General features: G+C 38.9%; 1 protein-coding gene across 1 annotated transcript; it reads right to left on the bottom strand.

Annotated features, from left to right (window-relative positions):
- Positions 1–13,471: 13,471 nt before the first annotated feature.
- On the bottom strand, positions 13,472–16,623 carry LOC139721640 (thyrotropin-releasing hormone receptor-like). The gene is made up of 2 exons (XM_071632970.1): positions 15,581–16,623; positions 13,472–13,817 (listed from the first exon to the last, which is right to left on the bottom strand). The coding sequence occupies exons 1-2, from the start codon at positions 16,621–16,623 to the stop codon at positions 13,472–13,474; spliced, it is 1,389 nt and encodes a 462-aa protein (XP_071489071.1).
- Between the last annotated feature and the right edge of the window lie 1,232 nt (positions 16,624–17,855).

The raw sequence follows: 17,855 nt of genomic DNA, 5'->3' as shown, positions 1-17,855 counted from the left end.
ACATCATCCTCCAACAAAGTTTGGTGAAATTTGCTCCATCCAGTCTTGAGTTATTGCGTAAACGGATACAATTTCGTGATTTGACCTTGACCTTTGACCTTTAGCCGATTTCACCCAAAATCTTATCAAATAATTGCCCCATCATACTTCATACTTGGACCTAGTTTGGTAAAATTCCAGTAAATATTACTCAAGTTATCGCGTAAACGAAAGCGGACGGACGTACGGACGGACGGACGGACGTACGGACGGACGGACAACCCGAAAATATAATGCCTCCGGCACCACTTCGTGGCGGAGGCATAAAAAGGTCAGTGTTTCACTATAAAAGACTAAAGTTCAACTTAAGCACGACTGGTGATCCTTTCTTATGCTAAATGATTTGGCATTTTTATTTTTGTACCAAAAAAAAAAAGGCTCACCGGTTGTGCTTTATTCCAACTTAAGTTGAACTTAGTGTTAGTGAAACACCCCCAGGGCATTCTGAAATTTTGGTGGGTGTGACAAAATTGATACTATAGGTAAATTTAATTTACATTGAAAGTTGCTGATATTCATGTAAAGTAGGCACATTTATTTTATTCTCTTAAAATAGCAGCATATAACACATGATATTTGTCGTAGTTGTTGCTTATAAATAAATGTAACAGCACAATATTCATATTCTGATACAGGTGGATTGAACCTCCTTTGTTGTTGTTGTTTTTTTTAGCTCAATCAGTACCCGTTAAGGTCATGGTTTTGTGCGTTCGTATCGTGTCGGTAGCATTCTTTATTTCATTTTGTGAATCCCTGTGCTGTACAAATTTTGAGTTTGTACCTGGAGTTTTACCTCGTACACAGGGTGACGATATGACAATGTTCCACTCCCTCTATTCTTTAGTGATAGCAATTTACTTTGTAATGTATGAATCCTTCTCACTGGTAAATGACCGGGTACCATTTCTCGCACCTGTTATACGATATGTAAATGTCATGCGCCGTAACCAAATTTCATGTATTCACATAAAGCCCGAGTCACCCGAGCAACCTACCTTCCTTTTCATCAGCATTCGATTACGTAACACTGATTGTAAGCAAGCATTGATATTACACACTGAGTACTTGTTGATAGTGTTCTTTGCTATTCGTGAATTGCGTGGTAGTCATGGAGATGGAATTCTCTACACTTTTGCAATCCGTTGTGTTGATTCCCCGATAGTTCATCATAATGGATAGTCTTCCAATGCAGTCACTGTCAAACGATGATTTTGTAGAAGCAGTTCTTGCCAGTAATTATACTACGTCTCACAAAACAAATGAGGTGTATTTTCAGTCTGATGTTATTCATCGTTTACATGAGCAAATGCCTGACTTACATTTAATATATGACGAAAATGATGCAGCTGTACCTCATATAACCACTGAATATGTTTTACCACAACAACTGGTACACCGCGAAACTTTTTCTTCACGTAATAGTTTTTCTGTAATGCATCATAATGTGAGAAGTTTAAGTAAAAATTTTGATCAATTAAAATTACTTTTAAATCTTTCATCAGTTACTTTTTCAGTTATTGGTCTTTGCGAAACTTGGTTGCATGATCCGCTTCATTCGCTGGTATGTATTGACGGTTACACTTTAGTTTCAAAGGATAGAACACGTAAGCATGGTGGTGGTGTGGCCTTGTTTGTTAAAGATGATGTCAAGTTTAATGTTATGGAAACATTTTGCCAAGTTTCTGATATGATTGAATGTGTCTTTATAGAAATTGTTATACCGAATGCGAAAAACCTTATAGTTGGAGAAATTTACAGGCCACCAAATAGTAATTTTAACGATTTTGTCGGTGTACTGCAAACTATACTTGACTCTCCCTCTCTTATGAACAAGCATTGTATATTAATGGGAGACTTTAATGTTAACTTATTTTGTTATAATGAAAAGCCCCAGTGTCAGGAATTCTTAGATACAATGATGTACAATTCATTTATACCTTGTATCACGAAACCAACAAGGGTTTCTGATACAACTTCGTCACTAATTGACAACATATTTACAAATTTATCTTACGTTGCTGATCAAGGAATCATTGTTTCTGATATATCGGATCACTTCCCTATATTTGTGACGTTACACGATATTTTTGAAAAAGGTAAAACAAATTATAATAAAAAGGGATTTCGAGTAATGTCACAACAACGTATAGAAAGTTTTAAAATGAGTCTTGATCATACCGACTGGTCTGCTGTTTATAATATGAATGACGCTGATATAGCGTTTGATATATTCAATGAAATTGTTTTGCGTTTATATGATGCTCATTTCCCAGTTTCATCGATCAAATTGAATTATAAAAAAATCCCAAGAAGTCCTTGGATCACCAAATCAATTTTGAGATCTATAAATCGTAAAAACAATTTATTTTATAGATATAAGTCTAGTGGTACAGAAGAAGCAAAACGTAAATACTCAGCTTACCGAAATACTTTGACTTCTGTGCTACGTAAAGCAAAAAAAGATTATTTTTCTGCACAATTTCAAATCCATAAAAATGATATCAAGTCTATTTGGAAAGTTATAAATGGTGTATTAAAAAAGAATGATGGAAAGAAACTGGGAATTGATAAAATAATACAAAATGGAACGATAATTGATGACTCCCGTGGTATTGCTGAAGCATTCAACACGTGTTTTGTAAATATTGGGTCAAATTTGGCCAGAAATATTCCTTTAACGGAAAAAACATTTCATTCATTTCTTGTGAATCCCAATCCTAGTTCTATATTTTTCACGCCCGTAGATGCATTGGATGTCATTGATATTGTAAATAATTTTAAAGCTAAACAAAGCTCAGGCTATGATGGTATTTCAATGTTTCTTCTTAAACAAATCATTTATGAAGTAGCCGCACCTTTGACCCATGTATTCAATTTGTCTTTAATGACTGGTGTTTTTCCTAGTAAAATGAAAGTTGCCAAGATTATTCCTGTTTTTAAGAAAGGCAGACAGGACGACCTGGGCAATTGTAGACCTATATCTTATTATATATTTTATTCCTTTCTTTTGCTCTTTTTGCTCTCTTTTCTTTTACGTCCCTTTCCTTCCTTTCATAGTTTTCGTTTTTAGGTTGTTTAAGAAGACCAACACTTTCATATATACAGGGACCTATACATTACAAGCTTTGCTTTTTAGTAGGTCCCCACATTTCATGTTTGTTAAATTGTCTTCTCTTGTATTTTTTGTAATTTACGACGCTATGTTCAATCTTATGTTCAATAGATCGTATCATGTTTGATGTTTGAAATGTGGAACAATAAAATCAAAATCAAAATCAAAATTGTGAATGTACATTTAATTTTTTATTTCTAACTAGAACTATCACTCATTGTGATTAATATACCCCCATCCACAACTGAGGAAATTAGCTCAACCAGGATTTTTTTAACTTTTTATTGAAAAAAAAACCAAGGCAATGCACTGTCCAACAGTAAATAAATGTATTGCTCACTGTTAGTCAAATGTCCCACATCTCAAGTCAAGTGCTCGAAAACTGAGTGAGCAAGATCAATAAACTGACGATTTCTATGGTTTTTATCAAAAATTGTATAACCATGGCGCAACACAATGTTGGATATTAAGAAAAAAAAAAGGTTTGCAGAACTATATATCATAGCCATCACATGTGCCAAATTTCAAGCCAAATGCTAACAGGATGAGGGGCTTCGTTGAATTCACAATATTAGTGTATCATTTTCATTCAAAATATACTGTTACCATGGCAACACATTTTCAACACTGACAAAAGAGTTTTTGCACATCTAGGTAATGTAGAGGTAACATGTGCCAAATATGAAGCCAAATGCTCTAAACAGAGAGTTAGGATCTAATTGAAATGTTTGTATGATTTTCATTCAAAATGCACTGTTACCATGGCAACACATTGTTCAACAATGATGAAATACAAAGTTTGCATATCTCTGTACTACAATGGTTGCATGTGCCAAATTTCAAGCCAAATGCTCAAAGACTGAGGGAGTTACCTGAATACACAATATTTTTATATTGATTTTCATTCAAACTATGCTGTTACCATGGCAACACAATGATCAACAATGACAAAAAGTTAAGTTTGCACATCTACATACTATAGTGGTCAGGTGTGCCAAATTTCAAGCTAAATGCTCAAAGACTGAGAGAGTTGGCGGAATCCACATGCTTTTTGGTGAAAAAATGTTGTTACCATGGCAACGCATTGTTCAACAATAATGACAGATTAAGTTTGAACATCTATATGCTATAGTGGTCACCTGTGCCAAATTTCAAGCCAAATGCTCAAAGACTGAGGGAGTTAACTGGATCCAAAATATTTTTGCATGATTTTCATTCAAAATATACTGTTACCATGGCAACACATTGATCAACAATGACCAAAGACTATGTATGCTCATCTACGTACTATAGTGGTCACATGTGCCAAATTTCAAGCTTAATGCTCAAAGACTGAGGTATTACCTGAATTCACAATATTTGTGTATGCATTTTAGTGAAAAGCTGCTGTTACCATGGCAACCCATTGTTCACCACTGACGAAAGATTAAGTTTGCACATCTATATGCTATAGTGGTTGCATGCATGTGCCAAATTTCAAGCCAAATGCTCAAAGAGTGAGGGATTTAACTAAATCCACGATATTTTTGTATGATTTTCATTCAAAATATGCCGTTACCATGGCAACGCATTGAACACCACTGACGAAAGATTACCTTTGCACATCTACGTACCACAGTGGTAATGTGTGCCAAATTTCTAGCTAAACGCTTGAAGACTAAAGAAAGTTAGCTGAATCCACAATATTTTTGTATGTTTTTTGGTTTAAAAAAAAGCTGTTACCATGGCAACGCATTGTTCATTACTGACGAAAGATTAAGTTTGCACATCTATATACTATAGTGGTCATGTGTGCCAAATTTCAAGTCAAATGCTCTAAGACTGAGGGAGTTAACTTCATCCACAATATTTTCGTATGACTTTCATTCAAACTATGCTGTTACCATGGCAACACATAGATAAAATATGACGAAGTAGTAAGTATGCACATCTACATACAATAGTGGTCACATGTGCCAATTTTTAAGCCAAATGCTTGAACACTGAAGAAGTTAGGCTAATCCACACATTTTGTATGATTGGTAAAAAAAAAAATCTGTTGCCATGGCAACAGATTCATCACCACACACATCAAATGTGTTTTGCACAAATATACATTACATTGATCGCATATCCCAAATTCAAAATGAATTGCTACAAAACTAAGAGATTTGAGCAATCCACAACATTTTGTAAGATTTATATGAAAATCTTCCGTTGCCATGGCAACGCATTATGAAATACTCACGAAAAAGGTCTCTTGCACATCTGCCTGTGATAGCGGTCACACATGCCAAATTTGAAGTTGATTGCTCAAAAAATGAGAAAGTTGTTCGATCCACAAGTTTTTATGAAAATATGCCGTTGCCATGGCAACGCATTATGCGATACTAATAAAAAAAAGGTGTCTTGCACATCTACCTTTGATAGCAGTCACACATGCCAAATTTGGGGTCAATTGCTCAAAAATTGAGAAAGTTGTTCGATCCACAAGTTTTTATGAAAATATGCCGTTGCCATGGCAACGCATTATGCGATACTAATAAAAAAGGTGTCTTGCACATCTACCTTTGATAGCAGTCACACATGCCAAATTTGGGGTCAATTGCTCAAAAATTGAGAGAGGAGTTCAATCCACAACATTTTGCTAGATTTTTTAAAAATTTGCCGTTGCCATGGCAACTCATTATGCAATACTAACGAAAAAGGTGTCTTGCACATCTCCCTTTGATAGCAGTCACACATGCTAAATTTGGGGATAATTGCTCAAAAAATGAGAGAGTAGTTCGATCCACAAGTTTTTACGAAAATATGCCGTTTCCATGGCAACGCATTATGCGATACTAACGAAAAAGGTGTCTTGCACATCTACCTTTGATAGCGGTCACACATGCCAAATTTGGGGTCAATTGCTCAAAAAATGAGAGAGGAGTTCGACCCACAAGATTTTGCAACGGACCGACCGCCCGACCACCCGCCTACACACTATGTGTAGATGGGGGTATAATAACCATCATTTCATCAGATGCAAAGGAAGTACAACTTTGTAACTGCATGGGTGTCTATCTGCGAGCGGTTTCTCTTGTTCAGCGGGGAGGGGGATGACCTATTCATTCATCCCCCTGGTGAAAAGAAATTCTTACATATCGACACCAGTGTTTGTAAGTTTGTACAGTTACTCCATTAAACAAACCTAACTTTACACAGGCAACCTTTGAGAAATCCTTGTATTTCTCTGCACGTACATCCCTTACAAGCATTAAGCTTAAATGGCACGTCAAAGGACCTAAAATGACATGCCAAAGGACAATAACATCCACCAACAGAATTTTGGAGTGAAAAAAAAATGTAATGATAATTTATTTGGCGCTGTATCAAGAATGGGACACAAATTCATTAAATAAATTTTAAATACAAAGTTCATTTGTTCTAAGGTAAGTAATTATTGCCATTTCAGTTTTAGAAAATTTTGTATATTGTCCTCAATCCCCCCCAGTCCATTTTTCTTGGCGCTTGTAAAATAAAGACCAAGATCAGATACTACGGAATATTTCAGGACATTAATCCCAGGGTAGTGGTACATGGAAATGTTCTGTGACATACTTCATTTAACGGGGCCTAAAGTGCAAATTGTTTTGCACCCTTATCTCAGCTATACCGACAGGAAAGAACTTAAAAAACAAAATGTGACTTTTAGATAGAGCCTTAAACATTTAGGGTAATGTCCCCTTCCTCATTGAAATGCCCAGCACGTACTTTGGATTATAATTTTTTTATAATTCATATCTTAAAAATGCAAATTTAAGGAACTAATCTTCGAAAAAAAAATTAACAGGATATTTACCAGCGGAAGCAGCTCTGCGATCCCCCCACCTCCACACACACACACACACACACACACACACACACACACACACATTTCGGGCACTTCTCTAAACGATTACATGAAGGAACTCTGGATTTTGTAGGATAGAATATCATATAACTATTCATAACTTCAGCTCACTTTCTCCTCTTAACTTCAACCAGTTATATTTTAGTCAAGAAGATTATTTCACCAAGCAGTAATTCTAGTACACTTCATGAATATGGCTTTGTGAAAATCTATGACTGTCGAAATCTTTGAAGGCTTCCGTGGTGGTAGAACGTTGGGTGGTAGAAGGCTTCACGGTGCACAACATATTCTTTCTGGAGTATGTGAGTGGCCCTGAAAAGGGCCTACCCCATCCCGACGTTTTGGCAAGCATGTTCTTGCCCTTCTCATTCCCTTGAGAACAACGAGAACATGCTTGCCGAAATGTCGGGATTGGGAAGGCCCTTTTCAGGGCCACTCACATACTCCAGAAAGAATATGTGGTGTAACATGAAGCCTTCTACCTATGACTGTCGCTTTATCTATGACTTTTGTCTGTATTATACTCTCTAAAAAAAACCGAGTGAAAATATTCACTCTTAATAGAGTGAATACAAAAAGAGTGAATTTAGAGTGAAATTGGAGTGAATTTTGAGTGAAAATCTTCATTTTCACTCGTTTTGGAGTGACCTTAGGGATCACTCCAAAATCTTCGAGTGATCCCTGAGGTCACTCCAAAATGAGTGAAAATGAACATTTTCACTCAAAATTCACTCCAATCTCACTCTAAAGTCACTCTTTTTTATATTCACTCTTTTAAGAGTGAATATTTTCACTCGATTTTTTTTTTTAGAGAGTAGAATGAATAGAATAAATGTTACAATCAATTATGAATATGAATTATAATTTGTAGAAGTGGTCTTACCTTTGAAACCCGAACTTCTGGCAAATCGTTTCCTTGGAACTGCAACTGGAAGTAGTAAATAAAAATAAGGCAGCCAATGTATTTATCGACATACATAAATACACATAAAAACAGGTGCTGTTGATAATTCAAAAGTACAATTGTACACAATTAACTTAACAATACTTTAACACCCGTTGTTCAGAAAACATTCATTCTTGAATTCATTCTTCATTTTAATTCATTTAAATAGAGTTCCTTTTTGGTACTTTTCAAGCCACAAGCATCAATATGGCATTATGTACAAGGAGAGGATGCAACCAAATGACGGGTAAAATTATGTCACCATTCTTCATGAAATGCTTTTGGTAAGATTTGGCGCAAATTTAAGCAAAATCTCTGGGGGTCAGGTTAACAATTGTCTGAAAATTGGTTGATTTGATGTGGATTAACCCTAATTGATTGATTTATAATCAATACATTGATATGTTTGAAGAAAAATCCCTACTTCTTAAATTCCCGCAGCAGTGCTTGAATACTGCCATATATTTTGCTGGGGCTTTTTATTACAAATTTCGCAAGTCGCGATGCATGAATGCCACTTCTGCAAAAAATCATGTACGCAAAAAAAAATAGTGTTTACAGTATGGTTTCTTTCATAAGAGAGAAATCATACAAGTTTGCATGTTATTGTAGGCGTCATAAGGGTACATCCTTCAGAGCACATATTTAGCAGATATTTTTGAAATCTTGATTCTGTACGGAGGCCACACATACATTTTCTTTACAAAATTCACAGCTTCAGATTGTGCATATTTCTTTCGGTTCTGAATTAATTTTTCTCAAATACTGTAAGCGCTGAAAGCAATCAGAATTCAATAAAAAGCATACATGCTGATAGTTCTCTTTGCTTGAAATTGCCAAATTTATTTAATTGTTATTCTAGAGTGCCCTCTATTCAACTATTGATCTTCCCCTTTAAAACAAAGAATGTTTTCCATCTGCATTAGGGGAGTTCAGACTATAGCTACATTAAGAACAATTGACGGTTGACCCAGCATTCAAGAATGATGTGATAAAGTCACCGCCATCTTCGCAACATAGAGTGATGATGTGAGCTGTCAATTAACAGAGTAGGTCATGGATCATGATAATGGCTTCAGAGTTGTGCATTCACGTATGCATATGATCTTGTTGACATTTTAATTATGTTTTTTTAATTTTTCCGCCTAAATTGTGTTTAGGCGCAGCCAACCAAAAACAGCATGACAGTTAAGAGCCTAACTGTGCAGAAACTCCAACTCTCCCGCTGACAGCCCATTTTTTCAAAATCTCCTGTTCTCCCGCTTGAAATGATTTCCTACTTAGTGGCAGCGTATGTTGAAAAATAAGCCTTAGATAGCATGACATAACATCTGGAACCCTCGAACTGGACCCCGGCCACAAGGAATTCCGCACTTCGCGCACATCAAGTTGGAGTCTCCCGTTTGCCAGGGTTTCAGGCGGGAGAATCTCCAGATCAGAAGGTGCATGCTTGGGTTGGAGTCTCTGACTGTGATACATTATATGTTCATTAGAGTGTAGCTACAAGTAATGGTTATTCATGACTTAGTCATGAGTTGGCTGTCTCTCAATGTAATTCAGGTTGTTGACATTTTGCTCGCGTATGCTCCAATGGCAATATAGTTGGAGGAGCCAGCCAGGATCTGCAGCCAAGCCGAAGCGAGACTGAATGTAACCTCGGCACATTTACGGTTTGCCCGAGATCGGCGCTATTCGGGCGCTGGAAACATGGCATTTGCATCTAAGTATTGATATGATCGGATAGCATGGGCGTCAATGGTTAACAGCATGCAATATTTGCCAGTACACAACTTTCAAACAACACCCTCTTGAATGCCGTGTCTGAGTCCTTTAATGACAGGTTTTTCATGATACAGTAGTAGATTCTACATGAGACTTGACTTGTGGATGCAGTGTCTGTCACACGGTGTAGATCTTGGGTAGATCTGAACTAACTTAATAGGTGGTCGCTCACTGAAGTGCCTTAAATAGCCTTTTACCCTTGTATACTACTAAGTATAGTCATAAGCCCAAATATATCAATATCACTAGACTAACGTGCCCAAAACATCCACTGCATGCTAGTTTGAAATATATGGAAACTTACCACATGAAATAAACTTACACCAGATTGTGAAGTGAATGTTGCTGATTAAGATGATTAAACTGCCTATACAAGTTTTTTTTCTCTTTTTCAGAAATAATGCCATGCATAATCATGTCATTTCAGTCACCTTTCAACATCTTTAAGTATTGTTTGCATTAAATCTTGACCCTCACTATTTCCACTCCAGTATTTTTAGTAAAGCGCCAATAGTTGTGGTGCAATGGGCTTTGCCCAAACCAACCCCTAATATTTGCACTCTAGCAAAACTGAAGTTTTTTTTTTTAATGCAAATTATAGAAAATAACATCAACTAATAACAGATTGTGGAATGATTGGCACAGATTCAAAACAATCTAGTATATAATCTATTTTCAGAAATATTACTATGCATATCGCATCACCTAACTTCTGTACTTTCAAAAGTGCTCGCATAGAATTCCCAATCCTCGATCACTATTCAATATTTTCACTGGAAAACTATAAGCATTGTAAACAAAGTTACAAACCTAATAAAAGGCCCTAAGTAGTAAAAGGGTAATTGAAATTGCACTAAAGGTTCTATGGAAAAACTATGGCATTCAAAAGGGCGTTGTTTGATAGTTGTGTACTGGCAGAGAGTGCATTTTACCTACAAAATTGTATCAGTGACACCCATGTCATGCGAACACATCACCACTTTTATACGCAAATACCATGTTCCGAGCACCGGAATAAATGGTTCTCAGGGTACATTGTAAATGTGCCGAGGTTACATCAATCTCGCGTCAGCACAGCAGCCGATCTTGGCTGGCTCTGCCCACTTCACCCAAGTGAAATGTCAACAAATCTTATCACGTTGAAACACAGTTAGCTCGTGAATTACCATTAGCTAATGAACACAGACAACATATAATAATGGAGTGACATGGCTGGCCCCGCCTACTGTATTCAAAGAAAACATGACTGAAATGTAAACAAGAACATGTTGCACATGGGCAACCGCAAACCCCTGATCTTGATCGGGGGGGGGGGGGGGGGTGGCGTTCTCATGTAGTAAGGTGAACGCGCAGGATGTGCGGTGCAAATGGGTAAATCTTTCACGACAATCCCTAAACATGGTTCGGGTTTGGACTTCAAAATCCTTAAACCTGCGCCTCTTTTTACTTAAATCTTTAAAAATGCCCCCACTTTTACTAAAAAGGGGTCACATTTCACACGAAAAAAAAAAATCCTTAATAATGGGTATGGTTTCTGGCTAAATAACACTTAAACATGGGTATGGGTTTGGAGGCTTCGGCCGCACACCCCCTTCAGAACGCAATCTAAGCAACCCCCCGATCATGATCCTTGACCGCCAGTCTACACTGTTGATTGACAGCTCACGTCGTCAATCTTCGAAACAAAGATGGCAGTGACTGTATCACATCATTCTTGAATGACATGAGTAGAAGACTGTGTAGATTTTGCAGGAATTGCAGCAGCAGCACACTACATGCAGTACAGACTACAGTAGCACTATGTACACATGGCACTGGGATTTATTACAGTCTAGGGACTAGACTAGCCTAGGCCAGGCTAGGGTCTGGCCTAGCTAGCTCTCAGTCTCATTGAGTTTGATTCAAACTTACAGTAGACCTCTAGGCCCTATATTAATCTTAAATAATTTTCTTCTAATAACAGTCACCACTTCAATACCATAGCCAATGGAGTTTGCTCTTGTAAGTCTTCGAATCATGATAAATTTTGGTACAAAAATGGTTGGTACTAAACTAAACAGTTCAGATGTGGTTCTACTGAGTACTGGTACTTCATGTTTCTAAGAGTAAGACTTAATAGTGGGGGAAAAGGCTTTATATAAAATCCAAAGTTTAGTGATGACATCCACACACTCATTGCACTGACGATTCTACAGGACATCAGTGTTACAAAATGAATGAAAAATGTGGTAGGGCCTATATGAAAGATGTACCTGTATGCCTAATGTAAATAGGTTCTAACGTTACCTCTAACTGTTATTGTTAACGTTAGTATTCTGAGAAATATTTTGGAAGCCTTTTTAGCCCTTTATACTTTGAAATTAGCTGAGACTCAGATCATAGACCACAGCCCTTTCTTGTTGTGTTAATGCAAGATATTTATTGACAACTGTGTTGACTTGAGCTACCACCTATTCCTGTAACAGTTGGGCTGTAGGGCTAACCCAGATCAGATGAGGCTGTTTAGTGTTAAGTGTTAGGGCCTATACTAAGAACCTCTCAACAGGTCTACTGTAACATTAGTTTTTATGCCTCCGCCACGAAGTGGTGCCGGAGGCGTTATGTTTTCGGGTTGTCCGTCCGTCCGTCCGTCCGTCCGTCCGTCCGTCCTTCCGTCCGTCCGTAATGAATTTTGTGGACAGCGTAACTAAAAAACCTTTTGAGGTATTCTAATGAAACTTGGCATGTATGTGTATTAGGGGGTGAAGTTGTGCCTATCAACTTTTGGGTGCACATGTTCAAGGTCAAAGGTCAAAAGGTTAAGGTCAAATACGTAAAATTTCACTATTTCCACCATATCTAGGCAATGCCTGAAGATATTTTCTTGAAACTTACTGTAGTGTATACATGTATTACCCAATTAAGATTCTCTGGTGAAAGTTTGGGGTCATGAGGTCAAAGGTCAAAAGGTCAAGTAAAAATATTAAAACTTGACTTTTTTCTCCATAACTTGGAAATTGTTCAAGGTATCTTCATGGAACATAGTATATATATATATACATGTACTGACTGGCAGTGATTATCTAGAGAATTTAGGGTTCATGGGGTCAAAGGTCAGGGGTCAAAGGTCAAGGGCAACACTTCAAAATTTTACTATTTCCCTCATTTATGCAATGCCAGCAGGATTATTTTTTTTTTACACTTGTATGCATGTATAACCTAATAGAGAATCTCAGGAAACTTTCTTTTTTTTTGCCTCAAAGGTCAAAAGGTCAAAGATCAAGGGAAAGTGCTGAACTAACTTTTTCCTCCATATCTTGGAAGTGGCTCAAGTTATCTTGAAACTTTCTACATACCAAATGCATGTGTGCATGCGATCCACGAAGAAGAAACCTCGTGTGCACTGCATACTCGCTTAACAATGACGGGAAAATGCGTTATTCCTTTTATAAGATGGCTAAGTAATTTCAAACGCGAGGTGAATATACCTTGTATGAGAAAGAAATAATGAAATAAATCAAATATCAAAGATTTTAAAATTGTACTTACCGTTGGAAAATGGTCCAGACTACAGAGTAGGCTTTCTCCGAGATTATCCCAGCATGTGCTGAATCTGTGATATGAGGTCTATTCCAAAGTTTCAAATCCAACACATGAAATTGAAAATGTTCCAACTCTCAAGAACTCAACATATTTACAGCTATTTACAGCAGATCTGACAGCTTATACTGCCTAGATCTTAGTTGTTCATAGTCACGTTACATCCGTGGAAGTGGAAAACGTTTCCACCGCTCTCCGAACGAACGTGACTGGTGTTCCTCCTGACCGTGATTGACGATCTCGACTGTGTACTAATAGTTTGGTTTTGGGTTAGAACGATGTTATCCTGCCGGATATCGCTCTCATACTCGTCGCCCAGCTCCTGGTTCTTATTGTCCTTGTTGACATCCGAGTATAGGCAAGTGGCCAACGATTCAGACATTTTTTTCAGTTTCGTTTGGCTTGTTTTGGAATAGTGCTTCAGCGAATCTGCCGATTTGTGCCCGCTGACACTCTGAATATCGCGAGCCTCGTATCCACAGGCATCGAGAGTTGTGATGCTGGTTGCCCTTAGACAGTGATTGGTGTACGTTTGCTTGCATCCGGCCTTTTGTGACAGATTTTTCAGTTTGTTGCCAATCGTGTAAACGCCTAATGGGGCATTGTCGAACCATGGGGTATCTTGTGCCAGCTCCTTCTTAGAAACATCTTTTGGCCTTTGCCACCTCCAAGGGTTTTCGGGGTTCAACTTCGCTACATATTTCTCAAATGTGGCTACCGGACACCTTTCACCCAGTTCAGGCATTTCAAACATCAAGCCAGCATCGAATTCTCGGATGACATTTTCGCGGTTGTTTTTTGTTAGAAAGTCTCTCATTTGTACGTATTTCCGTCCGGAATCATCTGCTTTGATGGTAAAGTCTTCAGCTTTCATCCCACGAATGTTCTCCCGTCCTCGAATACAGTAAAAGGTGAGAACGTCCAAGAAAACCTTATCCTGCAGGCCTCTGGGGGTGGACAGGTCTAGTGACTCTTGTATCTTGCTCATGTCGTCTGACGAAATCACGGGTTTGTGTACAACGGATCCTTTACCTTCTTTCTTTGCCTTCACTTTCATCGCTTTGAAAACGCGGTTTGCTCGAGGAAACTTGCTGCTATCACCAATATCTATTCCATAGTTTTTGACAAAGTATCTCTGAACACCGAACCTAATGTTTTGTAGCGACCTTGTTTCTATGACTCTCCATTGTCCTTCCTTATTCCAGAGTAGAATTTGGTCAAAAACTTGTCCAAATCTTTGGTATCCTTGGCGATTTCTTCCAAATCAGTTCCAGTGAATTTGGCAAAGTCCATGAGTTTACTTTTAGCAAATTTCAATACCTTCTTTGTCCCTTTGCTGTCCATGTCGTACAACAGTCGGTCAATCTCTTCATCTGTCATAACTTGGAAGGAGATGGAAAAGTCCTCCTTTCTTTGATTCACAGACGCCATATCTAAAGGTTTCCGAATGAGTTGTGATTTCAAAACAGAGTGGACGCACAAAACAAAGGCTGGCTACAGCGACGAAACTTAAGCCAATCAGTAATCTAGATCGTCGATCGTGAGATAGACTAGATCAAAGTCAGTAAAAACGAAGAGCCATAAAAAATCTTATTCCAGCAGGAGTTAATTTTTGATAGCACAAGTTTTAAATCCTATAAAATAATGTGAGTGATGGCCTTGAAACTATCTGGTTAAATGAAGAAATGTTATTTTTACTGAGTTTCCGCTGAAAAATCGTCGGTACGTCCCTGGCGATCGATGAATTTGTGTCATAAATTCAATTTCTTTTTCAACATGATCTGGTGGATCAGGACGATTTGAGTGTTGTGCCTGTGTATACGGCAGACTGTCGTGGACCGGACACGAGTCAATTTTCGGTTAAACACAACATTGAGTCTCTTTTTATATTACTAGTGCATGACTGAAATTAGTTTATGAAAAGTTCATTTTTCATTGTACGTGACCTCATTGAGCATAAGCTGGTACAAATCGAAATCTTGACTTTTTGAGACACTGCGCATGCGCCAAAACCGTGAATTAGACAATTTGGGTGCGCGAAAATCCACGGGCGTGCAGGGATAGAAACTTTTTCGCGAATGATCATGTGGTACGCTTTGACCAATCAGCAAGCTGGAAATTACTTAGCCATTTTATAATAGATCCTTTCATCATGGATGAACGCTACCGTGCCGTCTGCTCAAAGCTTGCTAGCTGCATGCATACTACACGTACGACTGTGTCCTCCCGTCTTGCGCGTTTGCTATAGAATGTTTTCTTCAGCGCCCGACGGTAACGGGCATTGGTGGCGCCGTAAATGTAGGGGTTGTTTGCAGAATTTATGTACATGAGAGTCTGAAAGATGGGGAAAAAAGGATTGACTTTGTGCCTGAAAGCGAAGTAAGTATCGTCACCGATCATCCCAGCAACCAGGAGGGCGAGAATTACCACGTGGTATGGGAAGTACAGGAGGAAAAATAAAACACCTGTGATGACGAGCATTCGTGTCACGGCGTTTCGCTCCTTGGTATAGCGATAGCGATCTGTGTGGAGGGCCGCTTCGGTCTTGATGCGAGCCGTCAGGCTCCGGATGATGAGTGCGTAGAGGATCGAGTTGACGATCAGGGCAAGGAAAAACGGAATCAACTGGAGCGCATTAGCAATAGCCACCCACGTGAGCGAAACGGCTTGACATATGCCAATCAAAGTCGGAAAATCTTCGTAGGCAGGCTCGTCGGGGTATACTAGGCAGATAAAGATCATTTTGAAGTTTCCCGGAATGAGCAAAGCCGCGAACACACAGCTTAGGAGCCAGGTAGCGAAAACAATTCTCCTTGTTCTACCCCAGGTTGCGATCCGTCGATGCCAGAACGGTTTGCAAATCGCATAATACCGCTCGATCGTCACCGCAGTAATAAGCAGGACTGAGGCGTTGCATGCGAAGTCGACGACGAAGGAGATCGTTGAACACCCAGAACCTGTAAGCGTAGGATCGTCTCCCAGCAGCGATGAGTGAAAACGCCAGAGCTTCTCGCCTACACCGACTGTCAGGTAGATCAAGTCCGCCACAGCGAGGTTGACAAGGTAAAAGTTTGTGATTGTCCGTATGGACGGGACACGCGCCACGACGATAAGAAAGAGAATGTTACCGAAAAGGCCGACGGCCAGCACGCAAGGGAGCACATAGGCTTTGATGACCACTTCCACTTCATCCGGAAGGAGACTTTCGGCTTCCTCTTTCGATAGATTAATCATCATGTGTCCGTCTGCCAAACAGAGTTCATCGAGCTCTTGTGCCGTAGAGTACTCCATGATGGCAACTGATGAGGAGAAACGCCGTTTTTACGTCAACTATCAAAACAATGCAGGAAACCTTAGTGGTACCCCTTCAAAAATACAAAGAGCAGCATATTACTGTAATCTGTGGAATCTCCTGACGTAACACACACGTGCATGAAAACTATCGGTTTCTTGTGTCTTTCAAGAAGCTAGAGTAAAAATGCAGATTGACGGAAAGTATGAAACAGAGCTCAGTCATGGACGCACAATTCATTTTCTCAAAAACTCATTCTTAATCTAGCTCAGCTGGGTGGTACACTATCTACATAAACATTCAGCAATCACGGCAGATAATTACGCGATGCTGGCGTCATTGTTCTAATGTCCAATTACTCCACATCTCAGTCTGATTCGTTGTGTAGTTGATTTTGACCGCCAAAAGTTTTGACCGCCAAAAGTGATTCGATCCTATGCCGGAGCAGCGAGACCAATGGGGGTAGCAACGTTCTGCTCACGAATACGCAGCCAAGTGGGGGTATTTTGAGCTGGACTTGAGATTAAAGAAGTCGCTCTGACAGCGGTTGACATCGATCTAGGATGACGTCACGGTGAGGGAAGCTATTGATGAAGCGAAGACCCGTCACCGCATTTCAGCAAGTTTGACAATGTCACTTCGTGGCGCGATGAATAGCAAACAGAGAAATCGGTTAATTGAGAAACGGAAACTACTGAAACATTCAACTCGGAGAGATATAACAATAATTTCCTGCTATGCTGTTTGATCATGTAGGTCGATGTACCGGCCTCTCTCGAACTGGCCTATTTATACATTCGCCGAACACACACGCGCAAGTAAATTGTACCAATTTACAGAACTGCTCGCACACGCGCACGCGCGAACACGCAGAAGGTCCTCTTCAATATTCTCTCGGTGTTTGTTCTTTTTTTTAAAGGAAAAACAAGAAACTTATATTGGCGGGAACGCGACTACACGCGACAAATTTAACACCCATGCTTCTAGCCAAGTGAATTGATCGAATACTGGACAGTAGCGGAAACGACACTATACCGGGTGTCCCAAAAAAAGCGGAACGGTGGATTTTCAGTACCTTGCGTTCTAAAAGTGATATATTTTTTGACATCATTAGAAAGAACATCTTCCGCAGAAGACCATGATACCAAAATCATTAAATTTTGTTCAGGACTTTTTATCATACGCCAATTTCTGTAAATGCAGTCATTTTCAATTTTTTGCGACTTATGAG

Source organism: Diadema antillarum, unplaced genomic scaffold (genome assembly GCF_040938485.1).
Source record: "Diadema antillarum isolate AM-2024a unplaced genomic scaffold, OU_Dant_1.0 scf00000146, whole genome shotgun sequence".
Classification (NCBI taxonomy): domain Eukaryota; kingdom Metazoa; phylum Echinodermata; class Echinoidea; order Diadematoida; family Diadematidae; genus Diadema; species Diadema antillarum.
Note: the sequence above shows the minus strand (reverse complement) of the source record. Positions and strands in the feature narration are given on the sequence as shown.